Source organism: Heterodontus francisci, chromosome 48 (genome assembly GCF_036365525.1).
Source record: "Heterodontus francisci isolate sHetFra1 chromosome 48, sHetFra1.hap1, whole genome shotgun sequence".
NCBI classification, from domain to species: domain Eukaryota; kingdom Metazoa; phylum Chordata; class Chondrichthyes; order Heterodontiformes; family Heterodontidae; genus Heterodontus; species Heterodontus francisci.
Window position 1 is genome coordinate 8,746,835 of NC_090418.1, and position 20,554 is coordinate 8,767,388.

Here is a 20,554-nt window from a genome sequence, read left to right on the forward strand (position 1 = left end):
CCAAAGTTGTTCATAGTACAAGCATGGTCTGACTAAGGTTCTGTACAAGTTTAACATAACTTCTCTGCTTTTCAGTTCTATCCCTTGAAAAATTAACCCTTTGCTTTGCTTTCTTATGGCCTAAAGAACCTGCGCCGCTATTTTTAGTGATCTGTGCACTTCTTAAATATATATATTATAAATATCAGCTTGGAATGTTGACAAATTGACTGATTGTGGCTGGTTCACTTTTAGCTGCTCTGTTTGTGTTGAACTCTACTCTGAGCACGACCTGAATGAGGCGTTGGAATTTGATGCGTGCAAGATTTTTGGGCAAGCTGCAAGGTTAAGCAAAGTGGAGAAACTGGGAGCATTCAGTGATGGTAATTGACCTTTTCTATGATTCCTTCAGTTATTGATGTTGTGCTGAAGGCATTGATTCCTGCTGGCATAGAGTTGGCCGAGAAGCCGTGCTCTACTTGTGAGCCTGAACGTGTGTTAGAAGGCCGTTGAACCAGAAAGTGGGGGTGCCACAATGGAGCCCCCATCCCTCCTCTCCCAACATGCACGGGCATACCAGCCAGAGAGTGTACCTGCTGCCTCATTGCAAAAGGATGTGATCTTAGGGCTAGACCAGATTTTATGCGACAAGTCCGCCCGCTGATCTATCTGGGCTATACAAACAATCATTTAATATTTTCCATTGGATTAATATCACCTCTTGTGATTTATGTCCCCTACCAGAGGGGACATAAATCTCCATTGGGTGCTGTAAGTCTCTTCCTATTATTCTGCTGTGGAGTGCAGCTGTCGGGGTGTGGAAACTATCAATGAAAGACAAGATGTCTTGGGACACTGAACCTCATGGAAACAGTAAGGAATGATGCACCAGACTGAGTAGTAGCTGGTTATTTCTTCCTGACCTGCTCCTAATTCTATAACCTCCTCCAGCCCCACAATCCTCTGTGATCTCTGAGCTCCTCCATTTCTGGCTTCTTGAGCACCCCGATTTTAATCGCACCAATATTGGCGACCGCGCCCTCAGCTGTTATGCTGGCTCTCTCCCCCTTCTTTAAGTTACTCCTTAAAACTTACCTCTTTGACCGTTACCTGTCCTAACATTTACCTGGATAAATGTCTTTTGATGATGCTCCTGTGAAGCATCTCGGGAGGTTTTACTATATTAAAGGCGCTATATAAATGCAAGTTGTTGCTCTGTGCTCTGCTGGAAGGAAAAGTGGGGGAGGTGTTGGCGAAGAAAATAAATCTAGAACAGGAGCAGGTAGAAGAGTGCAGATATTCACGCAAATTAAAGCAGTTTTCAGTTTATCATGTCTGCGTTGCAGGAGATGATCTTAAGACACTGTATGTGAAAAGCCTTCCCAGTGAAGTCTGTGCCAAGGACCTTAAAAGCTTATTTGAGAAAGTCACTGGTGTTTGGATACAAGACCGTCAGGAAATCAACAAAAGGTACTTAATCAGTGAGTCATTCTGATCTGAAACGCACTGCCTGAAAGGGCAGATTCAGTAGTAGCTTTCAAAAGAGAATTGGGTTCTTAAAAAGGAATAATTTGCAAGGGTTATGGTGAACGAGTGGGGAGCGGACTTAATTGAATAGCTCTATCAGATAGCACAAAGCACAGTGGGCCGAATGGCCTCCCTCTGTGCTGTATGATTCTCTGATGGGTACTTTAGCAAGGGGGCACACCTCCCACTGATAAACCAGACTTCGAGGAAATCTGATCGTCGCAAAGATCTGGTTTTCGGAACAGGAACAGGCCATTCAGCCCTTCGAGCCTGCTCGCCATTCAGTTAGATCATGGCTGACCTGTATCTCAACTCCATTTATCTGCCTTGGTTCCATTACCTTCAATAGCCTTGCCTAATAAAAATCAATCAATCAATCAATCAATCTAGTTTTTTGGGTGCCAGCTGCTTTTTTGGGGGGAGAGAGGTCCAGATCAAATCTTGTAATTATCTTAAAAACTTCAATTAGATCACCCCTTAATTTTCTATATTCAAGGGAATATAAGTTATCCTCATAATTTAACCCAGGTATTGTTCTGGTGAACCCAAGTTGTCTTCTGCCAACCATTCGGATATCAGTCTGTGCTGAGCTAGGTAATCTCAGCAGGATGTGCTATAGATTACCACACTGGCCCGAGGATTCAGTTGGCATTCCAGTTCCTGATTGCGGTCAAATGGCTGACCAACGCCCATCTTGGCCGACCAGCGCCCATCTTGGCTGAGCTACGAAGACGCCAACTCATCCACACTGTATTCCCGGCATGAATTGAGGTGATGCAGTCACCCTTCAGGTGACTTGCTTTGTTACACATACAGATATCTGTGTCATGGTGCTGGAGTGGTAATGATACCTTACCAGCGACCCAGAGGTCTTGAATTCAAATTTCACCAAGGCAAATTAGGAAAGTGAATTCAGTAAATCTGGTCATTTGAAGGAGCACACCCACACAAACAAAAATGGGTGCGAAAGCTGTCGAATTATCATTAAAAACCCAACCGGTTCGCTGAAGCCCTTCAACGAAGGGAACTTGACACATCCTACCCACTCTGGCCTACACGTGACTCCAGTTCCACGTTGCGTGGTTGACTCCACCTACCCTCTGAAGTGACCCAGCAAACCACTCAGCTGCAAAGTCGCTATTCAGGAAAGCCCATTGCAACTTTCTCGAGGAGATTGGGGAATGGGCTTGCCAATGTCACTTAAAGTGTAAAAACAAGATAAAAGCTTGCCCCCACAGCAATGACCTTGTAGTTGTCCAACCTTGCGGCTTGAAAGGGACGCATCAGTTACGCAATGAACGTTACATTATACAATCCATTTAATAAACAGTGCAGCGTCCTAACTTAACTGTGAGCAATGGCACTCGAAAGCTAAATATGCAAATCATTGTCTTATTTTCTTTGGTCAGGTTTGCATTTGTCACATTTGAAACAACAGAAGCAGCAGCGAATGCACTAAGTAAAGGTGAAATAGAATGCAAAGGAAAGCTATTACAACTGAAGCACGCAGGTCAGAGGAACAAAGGTATATCTCTTGATAAATATGTAGTCCACAAGATAATTCCATTCCTGATTGAACCAGAAAATCATCCATTGCGGCAATTGATTGTCGCTTCCTCTACCTGGGTGTCCATGTCATGAGTTTATCACCCCACGTTGGGAGCTTCCTGGCATCAGTCCTATTTTATCTTTTTTACTAATTCACACCCATGTCCGCTTGACCTAATTCTCCTGCAATTTAATATAAAGTTCCTTCACCTGCTGAAAAGCCTAGGTTTCTCAAGTCTTTCCTCATAACTAAGAATTTGACACTGGGAGAACAGCTTTAGTGGCCCTTCTCTGCACTGCCGTCAGCACCTGAATGTCTCCCTTGTCTCAACGGCTAGAACAGGATAGAGTGCTCATTGTTTGAAATGATTGCTGAGAATTGTTGGTTGCTTAGCCTCATCAGTTGCCCCTCAGTCCTGTAAGAGAACTACGCCCTCCTCTCCTAAAGTGGCTCACTTTACCTCCGGTACAATATTTTTAATTCATTCATGGGACATGGGCATTGCAGGCAGGTTGGCCATTTATTGCCTGTCCCTAATTGCCCTTGAGAAGGTAGTGTTGAGCTTCTCTCTTGAACCGCTGCAGTCCGTGTGGTGTAGGTGCACCTACAGTGTTGTGCAATTCTGCAGAGGTAGGGCTGTAGAACTTGCCCTTCATGTGTGAACCTCAGCGGTCTCCAGCAATCTCACCATGAAGCATGTTATAGCTCAGTCTGACACTGTTCTCATCCAGTGCCCATCCACATTCAAGTGGGAGTCCCTGCTTAGTCTTTCAAGAACAATTACCCTGGCTGCATGTGCTAGGGCTCTCTCTCTTGCTATTCTAGCGCACACCACAAACACACCATGACTACAAGAGCAGGTCAGAGGTTGGGAATTCTGCAGTGAGTGGCTCACCTCCTGACTCCTCACAGTCTTTCAACCATCGACAAGGCACAAGTCAGGAGTGTGATGGAATACTCACCACTTGTCTGGATGAGTACAGCTCCAACAACATTTGAAAAGCTCAACGCCATCCAGGACAAAGCAGCCTGCTTGATTGGTACCCCATCCACCACCTTAAACACTCAACTCCCTCTACCACCATGGCTGCGGTATGTACCATCTACAAGATGCACTGCCAAGGCTTCTTTGACAGCACCTCCCAAACATGCGGCCCCAACGGCCTAGAAGAACAGGGCAGCGGGCACATGAGAACACCACCACCTACAAGTTCCCCTCCAAGTCACGGACCGTCCTGAATTGGAACTATATCAGCATTCATTCACTGTCGCTGGGTCAAAATCCTGGAACTCCCTCCCTCACAGCACTGGGGGTGTACCTGTACCACACAGTTTGTAGCGGTTCAAGAAGGCGGCCCACCACCACCTTCTCAAGCAATTAGGAATGGGCAATAAATGCCACGTCCCATGAACATACAAAAAAAAATCAGTGGTGCTGACCAATGTGAAAGGATGATTGGTTTAGTTTGTTAGAATATTGGGTCTCTATTACCTAGATTTTCTACCCCTTCCTCCATCCCTTTCTTTTGTTCACGCACTGCTTCTACCCTCTTCCTTGCAAAGGGCGAATGGAGCTCTACCAACCTAATGGATACAATTCCAGTGCACAGAGCTGACAATTCAAAAATAATTGAGTAACGTCCCTTTTGATGGGACAGTATAGAGGGAGCTTTACTCTGTATCTAACCCGAGCTGTACCTCCCTGTTTGATGGGACAGAGTATGGAATCATAGGATGGTTACACCCATCGTGTCTGTGCTGGCTCTCTGCAGGAACAACTAGAGGGAGCTTTACTCTGTATATATATCCCATGCAGTACCTCCCTGGGAGTGTTTAATGTAGCAGTATAGAGGGACATTTACTCTGTATATATCCCATGCTGTACCTCCCAGGAGGTGTTTAATGGAGCAGTATAAAGGGACATTTACTCTGTATATATCTCTGTGCTGCACCTGATCAGTGAGTGCTTGTTACCGATACCAGGCAGTAATGTTGGATATATATTACACTCAATATCAATCTTCTAGAGTACAAAATACAGTTCCAAAAATACTTGAAATACAAACTGTTGTTTCTGCAGGTAAAAGGAAGATTGTTATGGTGAGAAACCTCCCTTGCCCAATGAGTAAGAAATATCTAAAATCTTTGTTTAATGATGCTGTGGACATCCAACTGTCTAAGGACAACCAGTCACAAGGGTGAGTAAAACTGTCGACTCATCAGCAACAAATTGCATTTATATAGCACCTTTCACCTAGTAAAACATCCCAAGGTGTTTCACTGGAGCGTTGTTAAGCAAAATGTGACACATGAGATATTGGGACAGGTGAGCAAAAAGCTTGGTCAATAGACGTAGGTTTTAAAGGGGCGTCTTAAAGGAGGAGAGAGAGGCGGAGAGGTTTAGGGAGGGAATTCCAGCGCTTAGATCCCAGGCAGCTGAAGGCATGGCCGCCAATGGTAAAGTGGTGAAAATTAGGGATGCATGAGAAGCTTAGGGGTCTCGGGGTGGGGATGGGAAGGGTGTTTGTCGGGCTGGCGAAGGTTACAACGATAGGGTGGAACGAGGCCAAGGAGGGATTTGAAAACAAGGACAAGAATTTTTAAAATTGGCCCATTTCCGGACCAGTGTAAGCCAGCAAGCACAGGGGTGATGGGTGAATGGGACTGAGTGCGAGTTAGGATATGGGCAGCAGAGTTTTGGATGACTCGAGTTTCTATCCTGGCATTCAGTCAATCTTAAAAGGGATGGGTGAGAGGAGGGGGGGGCCGGGCGGAGGATTTCCCCATAGGTCTCAGATTGGTAAAAGTACTCTGCGATTGAGCCCTACAAACCAGGCGGTCTTAGATTTGATTTCTAGTCCAAGCTGAGGGAGCTGATTTTACCCAGGATGGGAACTTGGGAACCCGACTATTGGTCTTAGTGCTTCTAGGATTGAGAGGAGGAAGAAAACCAGTCTTGGCTTCTGCTCCTGGTCTCCATCGAGTGCCCACTGCTGTGGTGCTAGGATCGGAATGAGGGTAGCCTAGGATTGGGCTCGGCGGTGTTGGCTCAGAGGGTGCGTATAAACCCCTAGTTGGGTTTATTACCTTGTAGCTTCCTCTTTGTGTAAGGTTCCTCTGTTTGCTGTTTAATACCACTTAGATTAGTGACTCTAAAAACAGTGCAGGAAGGAATATTACAGGAACGCCATAAAGCGATTGGCAAAAGAACTAAAGGCAACATGAGGCAACTTTTTTTTGAACACAGCGAGTTATTGTGATCCAGCATGTGCTGCTTGAAAGAGTGGTGGAAGCAGATTTAATGGTTTAATACTGGAAGGGAAAATACTTGCAGGGCTACAGGGAAAGAGCAAGGGAAGTGAGATTAATTGGCTAGTTGTACCAAAGACCCAGCACAGGCACGATGGGCCAAATGGCCTCATTTTGTGCTGTAGGATTCTGTGAACACAATGCCAGAGAATTTGAAACCTTAGGGGTCAAGGAGGATTTCTAAATGTCAGGAAGTTGGGTGCATGTATTTCTCTTGCTGCGTTTTATACTAATTTTTAATCTTACAGAATTGCTTACATAGAATACAGGACTGCAAAACAAGCCAAGGTAGCTTTGAAGGAATTCAGAGACAAAGGGGTTCCGGGACATGCAATTCGAATAGCTTCAATAGAGTCTATAGAAGAAAGGAAAGAAAGCCCAAAATCCAAATCGGACGATTCTGGTATGTACTGATGGGATCACTTTCAACTAATTAATAGACATCTGGGTTTGAAAGTTACTCACATCGCACCATTACTGAGACTTTCGTCGATTGTCATAAAAAACCCATCTAGTTCACTAATGTCCTTGAGGGAAGGGAATCTGCTGTTCTTACCTGGTGTGGCCTATGTGTGACTCCAGACTCACAGCAATGTGGTTGACTCTTATATGCCCTCTGAAATGGCCAAGCAAGCCTCTCAGTTCAAGGGCAGTTAGGGATGGGCAACAATTGCTGGCCTTGCTAGTGACGTCTACATCCCAGGAAACAATAAAAAAAAAACTTGGCCTCTCATTGTAATCATGTGCAAGTCATGGGATTATAGGTGACTCAGTCTGAGCCCTCCAAAAATTGTTGCACCGCTGTGTGATTGTTGATACTTGAAAGCTCGTTGCCACGGATACCAATGCTGGCATCTGGTCTACCGCTAAATTAAATATTTCCTTGCAGCTTTTGTGGTTTAGGTCCACTAGCCTGTTTCTTCGGGCACCTGGGCTCAAATTGAGCCTGGACCAATGGATGAGCATCGTCCTACTCTGCTGCCTGCAAGACTATGTGATACTAGTTTGGGGCATTCTCAGTCCCCTTCTAAGTGGGAATGAGCTCACATCATGAATGGCTCCTAATTTAATACTAATGAGCAATCTTGCACAGAAGTCACAGGATAGCATGGGAGGTGTAATAATGCCACAGTAGTCCAGTATCGGCACCTCTTCTGAAGTTGGAGTAGAGTAGAGGGAGCTTTACTCTGTATCTAACCCCGTGCTGTACCTGTCCTGGGAGTGTTTGGTGGGGGACAGTGTAGAGGGAGCTTTACTCTGTATCTAACCCCGTGCTGTACCTGTCCTGGGAGTGCTTGATGGGGGACAGTGTAGAGTGAGCTTTACTCTGTATCTCACCCTGTGCTGGGAGTGTTTGATGGGGGACATTGTAGAGGGAGCTTTACTCTGTATCTAACCCTGTGCTGGGAGTGTTTGATGGGACAGTGAAGGGGGAGCTTTCCTTCCTGAGGTGAAGCGTCCAAAACTGCAGATGGGGTCTGACCAAGGTGCTGTATAACTGGAGCATCAATTCCACCCCTTTGAATTCCAATCCCTTTGACATAAGGATCAACATTCCATTATCCTTTTCAATTATTTTTTTGTTCCTGTCTGCCAGTTTTTAATGAATTGTGGACACCCAAATCCCTTTGCTCTTTCACGGTCATCAGACTCTCGGCAGGATCTAAAGTGGATGACCTCACACTTAAGCCATATTGAACTCCATATGTCACAGATTTGTCCACTGTCTTAGTCTGTGTGTCAATTTGTACCTTCCTGCTCCCATCCACACAACTTACTATGCCTCTGTGAACCTGGATATACAACTCTCTCTCTTTCTTTATCCATGTCATTGATACATATGGTGAAGGAATGGCCTATTTCTGGGCTGTCTCTGAGTCTGTGATTGCTCTCATACCTGGAGAGCCTCTTCAGTTACACTGCTCGACAGGATGCAACAAAAGCTCTGTAAAGAGGTGATCTCCTCTCACCTCCAACTTTCTTTTGTTTTTCTCCTGTTGATGCTCCGAAGTTCAATATACAACATACTACATATTCCTCTCCTCACTGTGTTGAAATCATCGCAGCCTAATTCACTCTTTCTCAAGACCTCAAAACAGTGGAACACCTCCCCTCTCTGATTCTTCCCTTCCTGCTACAATCTGCAGAGTTTGGCATCGCGCAGCTAACCATTACTACTTTATTTTACAGTGTCTTCTCTCCTCCCCTTCCCACCAACGGTGCTGTTCTGCTCTGTGGGCAATTGCCCTTCATCCAAATCTTGTTGGAAATGAGAGACGACTATTTGAAGGTTTTACTAATTTATTTTCTCTCATTTCAGTTCCCATCAGCTCCCTGTTTATATGGGGCCTGTCGAATAAGACTACAGTCAAAATGTTGAGATCAACCTTCAAGGGTGCCGTAAATGCCAGGTTACCACAGAGCCCAGGCAAACGGTGAGCACTCCTGACCTAATCTGTTGTACCAATGTAGAACATGCTGGTTCAAGTCCCATTAGAAGCTGACACGACCAGTGTAGTACTGAGGGAGCGTTGCATTCTCAGTTGAACTATTAAAGCGAAGGCCCATCTGCCCCCTCAGGTTGGTACGATCCCACGGTCACTATTTTGTGGAAGAGTTGTGGAGTTCTCCCCAGTGTCTTGAGCAACATTTATCCCACGACTAACATTACCAAAAAAAAACAAGATTATTTGATCATTATCACATTGCTGCTTGTGGGACCTTGCTGTGCGCAAATTGGCTGTCACGTTTCCTACATTACAACAGTTACTACACTTCAAAAGTACATCATTGGCTGTGAATTGCTTTGGGACCTTCTGAGGTAGTGAAAGACGCTGTATAACTAGGGTCTGTCAGTAAAACAACCATTAAAATCTTCAATGGTGCCGTAAATGTTGGATTATCCAGGAGCTTCTTTCTTTCAGTGGTTTTCTTGCTTTAATTGCTTAGTAAAGTAAACCTCCGTAACACGGCTTTTTTTTAATGCAGGGTTGTTGAGTGGAGGAATCAACCAGGTATCCAAAGCCTGATCAAGGCTGTTAGAATGAGCGTGAGAGTTAAATGATGACAGGATTATGGCTCGGCATGATACATACGTTCACTAGATTGATTCCAGAGATGGGGGCTTGTCTTATGAAGAGGGATTGAGCAGTTTAGGCCTTTACTCTCTGGAGTTTAGAAGAATAAGAGGAGATCTAATTGAGGTATATAAGATGATTAAGGGGAGTGACAAAGTAGACATAGAGAGGATGTTTCCTCTTGTGGGGCAATCTAGAACGAGAGGTCATAGTTTTAGGATAAGGGGTAGCGGATTTAAAACCGAGATGAGGAGAAATTACTTCTCTCAAAGGGTCGTGAATCTGTGGAATTCACTACCCCAGAGTGCGGTGGATGCCGGGGTAAATTTAAGGAGGAGTTAGTCAGATTTTTAATTAGAAATGGGTTGAAGGGTTATGGAGAACGGGAAGGAAAGTGGAGTTGATGCCAAGGTGAGATCAGCCATGATCATAATCAATGGCGGAGCAGGCTTGAGGGGCTGAATTGCCTACTCCTGCTCCTAGTTCTTATTCTATGGTTGAATAGTCTACCTACACTCACTTTCTCCGCCCACAAGTGGGTGGGGTACTGGAAGTCTTGCCAGTACACTTGGTACTGTACCCTAGCATGACCTGCACGGAAGAAACACAAGTGGCGAATCTATTTATTATTAAAAATTTTGTGCACAAACCCCTTGTCATGATTTTTTGGCCACAATTTTTCCATCAATGTGTCAATATTTCCCATTCAGTTTTGCTATGTCAACTGTCACGGTGTAGTTTGAGGCTCTGACGACTGGGGGAGCTCTGTGGAGGAAGTCTCCCCCAACTCTGACGCCACCTCGTATATTAAACAAAATCTCGTATTGTTTTTCAACCAAGCATGGACAAATACTCCATACAGGCAATTTACACCTAATTTGCATGAAACATTTTTTTAGCCCAAATGACAAGGCAGGGTGTGTACTGGTGAAGTGTTGACATTGTTGGCCTGTTTGCTTTGTAGGTTTGCCTTCATTGACTTTAAGACAGCAGAAGAAGCTGCCAGGACGAGGGAAGAGATGCAGAACGTACAAATAGACGGGCATAAAGTGAAGCTTTATTTCGCCAATTCCGCACAGCAACAGGAAGAGGCCGTGAGAAATCCGCATGTGATTTAGTCACGGATGGTACGCACCAGCCCAGAGAGATAAACTGTACAACTGTAAACGCAAAGGCCTGCAATGCGGGGAGGGCAGAACAGAACTGGGGAAAATAAATATTCCATAATCACCAGTAAATCCAATCAGGAATTCAGGAGAAATTTCTTTACTCAGAGAGTGGTGGGAATAGGGAATTTACTACCGCAGGGAGTGGTTGAGACGAAAAGCAGTAAAGTGTAAGATAGATAAACAAGTGAGAGAGAAAGGTGTCTGCATTGATTGCTGCTGGAAGGCACAAAGCATGAAGAAGGGAGTTTGGTAAGTGAGGGGAACTATAATTAAGAAAAAATAAATTTAATTAAATTAACACAATAAAGATGGCAGGACAGGTGATGTGTCATGGCTGCAGTATGTGGCAACCACGTCTGTAGAAAGTGTCTGCGGCTTGAGGAGCTTAGGTTCAGAGTCATTGAGCTGGGGGCCACGCTGCACATGCTGAGTTGCATCGGGGAGGGGGAAAGTGACCTGGACGCTGTTCCAGAAGGCAGTCACACCCTTAGGATAAGGTCGTCTGTTTAGGTCAGTGGTCAAGGACAGGAGGGTGTGACCGAGTCAGGCAGATAAAGGGATTGAGAAGGTGGGAGTGGAGGAGCCTCAGCCCTTGCAGTTGAGCAACAAGTTCGAGGTTCTTGTAGCTTGTATGGACAAGAGCGAGGGAAGTAGTCTGGGTGAACAGACTGACTGGCACCATGGTACAGGAAGCCGTTCGAGTGGGGGGAGCAAAAGTAGTGGTATTAGGGACAGTATAGTGAGAGGGATTGACACTGTTCTCTGCAGCAAAGAGTGAGAGTCCAGAAGGCTGTTTTGTCTGCCCAGTGCCAGGGTTCGGGACATCTGCTCAGGGCTGGAGAGAAACATACAGTGGAAGGGGAAGGATCCAGTCGTCATGGTCCATGTAGGTATCAATGACATAGGCAGGGGTTCTGCATAGTCAGTATGAGGAGCTAGGCACCAAATTAAGATGCAGAACTTCAAAGGTAATAACCTCTGGATTATTAACTGAGCCACATGCAAATTGGACTAGGGAAAATAAGATTAGAGAAATGAATGCATGGCTCAAAGATTGGTGTGGGAGAAGTGGGTTCTGGTTTGTGGGGCACTGGTACCAGTACTGGGGAAAGTGGGGGCTGTACCGTTGGGATGGTCTACACCTGAACCGTGCTGGGACCAGTGCTCTAGTGAGCTGCATAACTAGGGACGTAGAGAGGGTTTTATACTAAGTGGTGGGGGCAAGGGATCAAATTTGGGAAGATGTGGTAAATCAAAGGGAGAAGGCAAGAGAGAAAGGTACTAAAATGGGAAAAGATAAACAGACTGTGACACGAAGGTACAGTGAGTACAAGTCTAAGAGTAAATTAGCAGACAAGGCTAGAGGTTACAAAAATAACAAAAGGACAAAACTAAAGGCTGTCTATCTGAATGCACGTAGCATTCGAAACAAAACAGATGAACTGATAGTGCGAATAGAAATAAATAAGTACGATCTGATAGCCATTACAGAGATATGGCTGCAGAGTGATATAGATTGGGACCTGAATATTGAAGGATACATGATATTTAGGAAGGACAGGAAGCTAGGAAAAGGTGGAGGGGTAGCTCTGTTAATTAATGATGGTATTGGCGCAATAGAGAGGGATGACCTAAGTTCAGGAAACCAAGATGTAGAAGCAGTTTTGGTCGACACAAGAAATGATAAAGGCAAGAAGTCACCTGGAGTTGTGTACAGGCCCCCTAACAGTAACTACACGGTAGGATGGGGTATAAAGGAAGAAATAATGGGTGCTTGTCAGAAAGGTACGGTGATAATGATGGGGGATTTTAACCTACATATAGACTGGAAAAATCAGATGGGCAAAGGTCGCCTCGATGAGGAGTTCATAGAATGTTTTCGGGATAGTTTCTTAGAACAGCACATTCTGGAGCCAACCAGAGAGCAGTCTATACTAGACCTGGTATTGGGTAATGAGATAGGATTTATTAATGACCTCATAGTGAAGGCCCCTAGGCAGCAGCAACCTTAATATGATTGAATTTTACATTCAGTTTGAAAGAGAGAAGAGTGGGTCTAAGACGAGTATTTTAAACAAATCAGGGCAATTATGAGGGCATGAAAGCAGAGCTAGCAAAAGTGAACTGCTAAAGTAGGTTAACATTGACTACGTTTAAAGCAGGGATTGACAGATTTCTAAACACAAATGACATAAGGGGTTATGAGGAGAGTGTGGGAAGAAGGCATTGAAGTGGACGATCAGCCATGATCATACTCAATGGCGGGGCAGGCTTAATGGGCTGAATGGCCTACTCCTGTTTCTGTGTTCCTATGTTAGGAGATAGGTCAATAGAGATGCAGTGGCAGATATTTAAGGGCATATTTCAGAATGCATAGAATAGATACATTCCAACAAGAAAGAAAAATTCCAGGGGGGGTGGGGGGGGAAACCCACCATCTATGACTAACTAAAAAAGTTAAATATAGTATCAAACTTTTTTTTTAAAACAAATAAATTGCACAAAGAGGGGTGACAGGTCAGAAGATTGGACAGAATATAAAAGGCAGCAAAGAATGGCTAAAAGATGAATAAGGAGGGAAAAATTAGAATATGAGAGAAAGCTGGCTAGAAATATAAAATCAAATAGTAAGAGTTTCTATAGATATTTTAAAAAGAAAAGAGTTAAAGTGAGCGTTGGCCCTATAGAAAGTGAGTCTGGGGAATTAATAACGGAAAATGAGATGGCAGATTAATTGAACAGGTATTTTGCATCGGTCTTCACCATAGAGGATACAGATAACATCCCAGAGATAGCTGTAAATCAGGAAATGGAAGGGAGGGAGGAACTCAAGAAAATTACAATCACCAGGGAAGTGGTACTGAGCAAATTGTTGGAGCTGCGGGCTGACAAGCCCCCGGGTCCTGATGGACTTCATCCTCGGATCTTAAAAGAAGTGGCTAGTGAGATAGTTGATATGTTGGTTTTTAATTTTCCAAAATTCCCTATGTTCGGGGAAGGTTCCATTTATTGGAAAATAGCCAATGTAACTCCTTTTATCCAAAAAGGGAGACAGAAAGCAGGAAGCTACAGGTCAGTTAGCTTAATATCTGTCATAGGGAAAATGTTAGAAGTTTTGTTAAAGATGTTATAGCAGGGCATTTAGAAAAATTTAAGGTAATTAAGCTGAGTCATCATGGTTTTGTGAAAGGGAAATCATGTTTAACCAATTTATTGGAGTTCTTTGAAGAAGTAACATGTGCTGTGGATAAAGGGGATCCAGTGGATGTACTACACTGAGATTGACAGAAGGCACTTGATAAAGTGCCACATCAAAGGTAATTGCGGAAAATAAAAGCTCATGGTATAGGGGGTAACATTTTGGCATGGATAGAAGATTGGTAACTAACAGGAAATAGAGAGTAGGCATAAATGAGTCATTTTCTGGTTAGCAGGATGTAATGAGTGGTGTGCCACAGGGATCAGTGCTGGGACCTCAACTTTTTACAATTTATATAAATAAACTTGGATGAAGGGACAGAAGGTATGGTTGCTAAATTTGCTGATGACACAAAGATAGGTCGGAAAGTAAGTTATGCAGAGGACAAAGGAGGCTACAAAGGGATCGAGTTAGGTTGAGTGAGCAGGCAAAGACCTGGAAAATGGAGTATAAAGTGGGAAATTGTCCACTTTGGCAGGAAGAATAAAAAAGAAGCATATTATCCAAATGGTGAGAGATTGCAGAGCTTTGAGACGCAGAGGGATCTGGGTGTCCGAGTGCATGAATTGCAAATGGTTAGGATGCAGGTACAGCAAGTAATTAGGAAATCTAATAGAATGTTATTGTTTATTGCGAAGGGAATTGAATACTAAATGGGGAGGTTATGCATCAGCTATACAGGGCATTGGTGAGATCACATCAGGAGTACTGTGTACAGTATTGGTCTCCTTATTTAAGGAAGGATGTAAATGCGTTGGAAGCAGTTCGGAGAAGGTTTACTAGACTAATACCTGGAATGGATGGGTTGTCTTATGAGGAAAGGTTGGACAGGCTCGGCTGTATCCGCTGGAGTTTAGAAGAGTAAGAGGCGATTTGATTGAAACATATAAGATTCTGAGGAGTCTTGACAGGGTGGATGTGGAAAGGATATTTTATCTTGTGAGAGAGTCTAGAACTAGGGGGGTCACTGTTTAAAAATAAGGCATCACCCATTTAAGACAGAGATGTGGATTGTGAATCTTTGGAAATCTCTTCCTCAAGGGGGTGGAAGCAGGGTCTTTGAATATTTTTAAGGCAGAGGTAGATAGATTCTTGATAAGCAAGGGGGGTGAAAGATTATTGGGGGTAGACGGGAAGATGGAGTTGAAGTTACAATCAGATCAGACGTGATCTTGTTAAATGGCGAACAGGCTTGAGGGGCCGAGTGGCCTACTCCTAATTCATATGAGTAGAAGGTTATGCAGATAGGGTGAGATGAAGAGTTAGGTGGGAGGAAGATGGTGTGGAGCCTAAACACTGGCGTGAATCAGTGGGGCCGAATGGCCTGTTCCTGTGCTGTAAATGCTAATGTAAGGATTGGGGCACTGTGTAACGAGATGATTAATGCTTTCGGAGGAGGGGACAGAAGTCGGTCATAACTGGATGTCTGCCTCCCCCTCCCCCTTTGTATTGTGCAGCCCTATATACCCGACATGCGCTGATGGACTTGCTGTGTATTTCTTCTTTTAACCTGTAGTTGGGGAAGTGAGGGAGGTGCTCATTTGAGTTTCCCCTATTCTGCTAAAGATTCCTGCTCTTGCAGTGGCAGCTGCCTGCTAGTATCACAAGCACCCGTTCTTCACATTGAGTATTGACGAGCAATTCAGCTGTGCAAGGCAGCACACACGCACTCCCTGCCATCCCTACTGGGTCTGCGCCTGCATAAGAACATAAGAAATAGGAGCAGGATTGCTTAAGCCTGCTGCACAGTTCAATATGATGGTGGCTGATCCTCGGCCTCAACTCCACTTTCCCGCCCGCCTCCCTTATCCCCTGATTTTCTGAGAGACCAAAAATCTGTCTATGGGCCCCGGACCCACCTAAACCTGGTCTGCGCTAACGCCTGGGGCTCTGGTCCTACCCAAAATGGTTAACCATTAATGCCCTTTGAAATGGCCTAGCAAACCATTTTATAGAAAGTATTTAAACACTGTGCTTAGACTTTTTCCCCTTCCTTGTTTCTATTTCAGGTGCACCTGAATCGAGCAGGACCAAGAGCCATGAGAAAAGGCAGAAAGTGAAGAGCAAGTAAAGTGTTTGATCTGTTTGCAAAACCGGATGCTCCAGTTGTATTTGTATGGGCGCCAGTTCCCTGCCTTTTATATCACGACGTTATGACAGCAGGAATCTTGGCTGTTCCCAAACTTTTTATTTTAAGTTAAAATGTAAGCTGAGATAATTCCTGTATCTGCCGGTAATTTATTTTGTTCCTTTGTTCTTAAGGTTGTGTGCATCCCAAGCTTGCTTCTTGGCTTTTCTCTGTGTTGAGTGCCCGCCCACTCACAGGCTTCTGCTGCACCTTAAACTGACCACGAGGGAGCAGCAGTTGGCAGTGTCAGCTGAGGGCAGGTGCTTATGTGGGAGATCTTTATTGGAGTCAGGGCAAGCCAAGAGCACAAGCCCATGTACTTTCACACTAGCGCATTGTTTGCCAGCATGTGCAGGTCACGTGCACAAGGTACAGATTTGTGTGGATTTGCCTTAACAAAGAGACTCAATAATTCCATAGATGACGGCGTGACATTATTTTAAATGTGAATTTAGTTGGTGTGTTCTAGGAACGGTTGCATTTTCAGTTGATCCGCTTTTGCCCCTCTTTCTTGGCCTGTCCCCCTCTTTCACGCCTTCTCGGTCTTCGCGTATCATATGAAGCTGAGAGGACGGGTAGATATTCCGCTGTGGAGCACTCCCTAAGATTCTTTTTTTTTAAAATCGTTTTGCCTCAGGACAGTTTAAAGGGCTGGGCTGGTGAGAAAAGGGCTGATTTTCAGCGCCATGATTGGCACTCGCCAGGAGCACTGGTTGGAAAAAGAAACCACAGCCTCGCAAGCCCCACCCACGTTCCTCGTTCACTTAAATTAACGGACGTGAAATTAGAAACCTAAACCGTGACTTCCTGACCCCGGGGAGCGGCGCACCTCGCCGTGAAGCCCTGCTGGGAAAATCAGCCGCTGTTTGTGTTGGAAATCCGGGAGGGAGAAAGTGCTGGAGGCGTACGGCAACTGAACCCACCTCTGTAAAAAGAGGCAGCAAATGGTAGCTGAGCGCACAGAACATTTTAACGCAGCTGTCCCTCTCAGAGCCTGGCTGTGATTTTCTTTTGCCCAGCACTTGCTGCTTTTTTTTTTGTTAATTTCTATACTGGGTGTCTGGGATTTATGTAATTATAACTAAAAGAGAAGCAATGGGGAATTCTAACCATTGCACCAGGAGAAAATATCGGTGTAAAGTCAATAGGAGCTGCTGAGAGAACAGAAATTCTGCAGAACTTGTCTTCTGCCGACACTTAAGTGTGTTTTCAACATAGGTGACTCTTCTGATAAACCTTGAACCAACAGCATATATGAAATACTGGAAGCTGATACCACTGCCCCTATGTCTCAGCACAGAAGGAGTATATTCTCCCTGATTGTGCTACCCTTGGGAAGGGGAGGGAACAAGAGACAGGGTTTCTCCCTACGGTCGGAATCTCATCTCTGCTCAAAGATAGAACATGTCTATGTGGTAATGTATTTCGCTTTTGATGAAACTTCCAAAGCTCGTCAGAAACATGAGCTGAGACTATAATCATTGAACAATTTTTTTTAATTTCATAACACGATTTTATTTTATCTGAAGTGAATGCAGCATTGGTAGCTGTCGAGAATCCATTACCTTTCCGCAGGTATGTTTTTAAAGTTCTATACCTAGTTAGTCTTTAGATCCACTGAAATGCGTTTTAACATTCATTTTTGTTTTTGTCCCGTGTTCAACCCAAAAGGGCATGGAATTAAAGAGTGCAAATTTCATTCAACATCAGCAAAGAGCTTTTTAATGGGACATTAAAGTAAATGTATTTTTATACGTCTGTCTTGACAAAAGTGTTATCTGGATTACGAAATGATGTGATTACGAAATCATAAGCATGGCGCATTAAACTTGTGTTAGTGTCGAGGTGCTACTGGATTTTTTTTTTACCTTCCGGGAGATACGATGGCTATTAAAGTAGATGTTCAGTGGCCGGGGTTTTTGGGAGGGTGGCGGGATGAGATCAGCAGCAGAGTGGCTCGCCTGAAAGGGTGCGAGCTTCTTTGAGATTCTCACGGCAAAAAGTGGGGGTGCTGATAATACATCACTCTGGATTCTGTGCTGGAACCATTATCTGATTATTCACCGGGGCACTTGGCAATCTCCTGATTTCAATTTGGTCAGTTCAGCCCTTGGTGGGGTGGGGGAGTGAATAATATAATAATCCTAGATGAACTCGAAATGAAATGGACTTGACGAGACAAATATCCTTTCTGATGGCAGTCAAGTAGTGAGACTGAGGATGCATAATAATATAAATAAATGGGAGTAGGCCGTACAGCCCTCATTCAATAAGATCACAGCTGATCTACCTCAACTCCACATTCCCGCCCGTTCCCTTGCAGTAAACCATTTGTAGAAGAATTTGGACAGAGGTAAACAAAAGGAAATGGAACGCTAATTCTTGCACCACAGTTAAACAGTGCGGCGGTTCTAACTGGCAGATTTCATTTGTCCTTACTGCTGGGATTTTATTTCATTACTGTCAGGAGCACCGCGAGTAGAATTCTTGCTCCTCTACTGAACAGTGACGTTCAACAGCATTACCAACACTGAACTCCCTCACCATTAACATCCTGGCTGTTACCATTGACCAGAAACTTAACTGGACCCGCCACATAAATACTGTGCCTACAAGAGCAGGTCAGAGGCTATGCATTTTGCAGCGAGTAACTCGCTACCTGACTCCCCAAAGCCTGTCCACCATCTACAAGGCACAAGTCAGGAGTGTGATGGAATACTCTCCATTTGCCCGGATGGGTGCAGCTCCAACAACACTCAAGAAGCTCGACACCATGCAGAACAAAACAGCTCACTCAATCAGCACCCCATCCACCACCATAAACATTCACTCCCTCCACGACCGGCGCACAGTGGCAGCAGTGTGCACCATCTACACGATGCACTGCAGCAACTCGCCAAGGTTCCTTCAACAGCACCTTCCAAACCCACGACCTCCACCACCTAGAAGGACAAAAGCAGCAGATGCATGGGAACACCACCACCTGCAAGTTCCCCTCCAAGCCACCTACCAACCTGACTTGGAACTATATCGCCGTTCCTTCGCTGTCGCTGGGTCCAAAATCCTGGCACACTCCCGAACAGCACTGCGGGCATACCAACACCACATAGACTGCAGCGACTCACCGCCACCTCCTCCTTGAGAGCAATTAGGGATGGGCAATAAATGCTGGCCTTACTGTCATGCTCACATTCCAGGAGTGAATAAAAAATCTGAAAAGGTTTATTTTGTGAAATATATAAACCAGAGGAAATTGTCTTCATTGCCCATAATCTAGCTATCTATAAAGTTCATTAAAAAATATTTCTGTCACACTAGATAAAACACAGCTGAACAATCCGTCAAAACGTACAAAAAGGGAGAAATAACTGGTTACTTTCATTGCTTTTTTTTAAATAATCTCAGGGAAGTTTTTAAAGAGACCTCCCAACAGTAACAATAATTAGCCGCTAATTGAACTCGAGATCTATTTAGATCCCTTCCCAAGAGGGGAGTGTCTGAGTAACGTCACTGGAGGCTAATGTCACAACTGTGCACCAGAAATACACATTTGCGTATACCACAATGACAGCCAGGTAAAGATCAGCTGGTCCGTCAGGCCTCATGGTGTCTGGAGCATCGTGACCAGACGCTTCCTCCCTCCCCGCACTCCCACCCGCATCCAAATAAAGGGCTAAAAATTCTCCGACCCCCGCCCTCATTAAAATGTTAAGAGGTACAGTGGATAATCAAAAAGGAGAATGGAATGCTGGCCTTTATATCTCGGGGACTAGACTACAAGGGGTTAGAAGTTGTGCTTCAGCTACACAAAGCCCTGGTTAGGCCACACGTGGAGTTACTCTGATCAGTTTTGAACCGCACCTTCGGACGGCTGCCTTGGAGGGAGTGCAGTGCAGATTTAACAGAATGATACCTGAATTTCAAAGGTTAAACTACGAGGAGAGATTACACAAACTGGAGTTGCATTCCCTGGAATTTAGAATGTTAAGGAGTGACTTGAACAAAGTTTTCAAGATATTAAGGGGAACAGCTAGGGTGGAGAGAGAGAAACTATTTCTGCTGGTTGGGGAGTCTAGGATGAGGGGGCAGGGTGTAAAAATTAGAGCCAGACCTTTCAGGAGTGAAATTAGGAAACACTTCAACGCACAAAGGGTGGGAGAAGTTTGGAACATTCTTCCACAAATTGCAATTGATGCTGGATCAATTAATTTTAAATCTGAAATTGATGGATTTTTGTTAGCCAAAGGTATGAAGGGATATGGGGCAAAGGTGGGTATGTGGAGTTAGGTTGTCGATCAGGCATGATCTCATTGAATGGCAGAACAGGCTTGAGGGGCTGAATGGTCTCCTGTGAAAGCAGACCAGGAGGTCACTTGGACCGTGCATATATTAACTTTTAACTCACTTAGCTTTCATATGATCTGATCCCTGCTCCAACTCCCACTTCAAGGCAGAAAGTCCACACAAGCTGGCAATGCATTCCAGATGCTCACTACTCTGAGAAAAGGACCACTGCAAAACAATCAGTTAACTCTATATAAAAGTTTTCAAAGCATCCGTTCAATTTCCAATGTACACTTTAAAGTAGCTCGTGATGCTTTTGCTTAACACAAACCC

General features: G+C 44.5%; 1 protein-coding gene across 1 annotated transcript in view; it reads left to right on the top strand.

The window, feature by feature from the left end:
• The window catches only part of LOC137357422 (nucleolin-like), a 32,310-nt gene extending 14,531 nt beyond the window's left edge, over positions 1–17,779 (top strand). Inside the window, exons 11-18 of the mRNA XM_068023769.1 lie at positions 235–362; positions 1,326–1,449; positions 2,916–3,031; positions 5,136–5,253; positions 6,613–6,767; positions 8,685–8,799; positions 10,406–10,568; positions 15,819–17,779. Of these exons, the coding sequence (XP_067879870.1) occupies positions 235–362; positions 1,326–1,449; positions 2,916–3,031; positions 5,136–5,253; positions 6,613–6,767; positions 8,685–8,799; positions 10,406–10,559 (910 nt within the window). The 3' untranslated portion in view covers positions 10,560–10,568; positions 15,819–17,779. The remainder of the gene's footprint in view (positions 1–234; positions 363–1,325; positions 1,450–2,915; positions 3,032–5,135; positions 5,254–6,612; positions 6,768–8,684; positions 8,800–10,405; positions 10,569–15,818) is intronic.
• Positions 17,780–20,554: the final 2,775 nt, after the last annotated feature.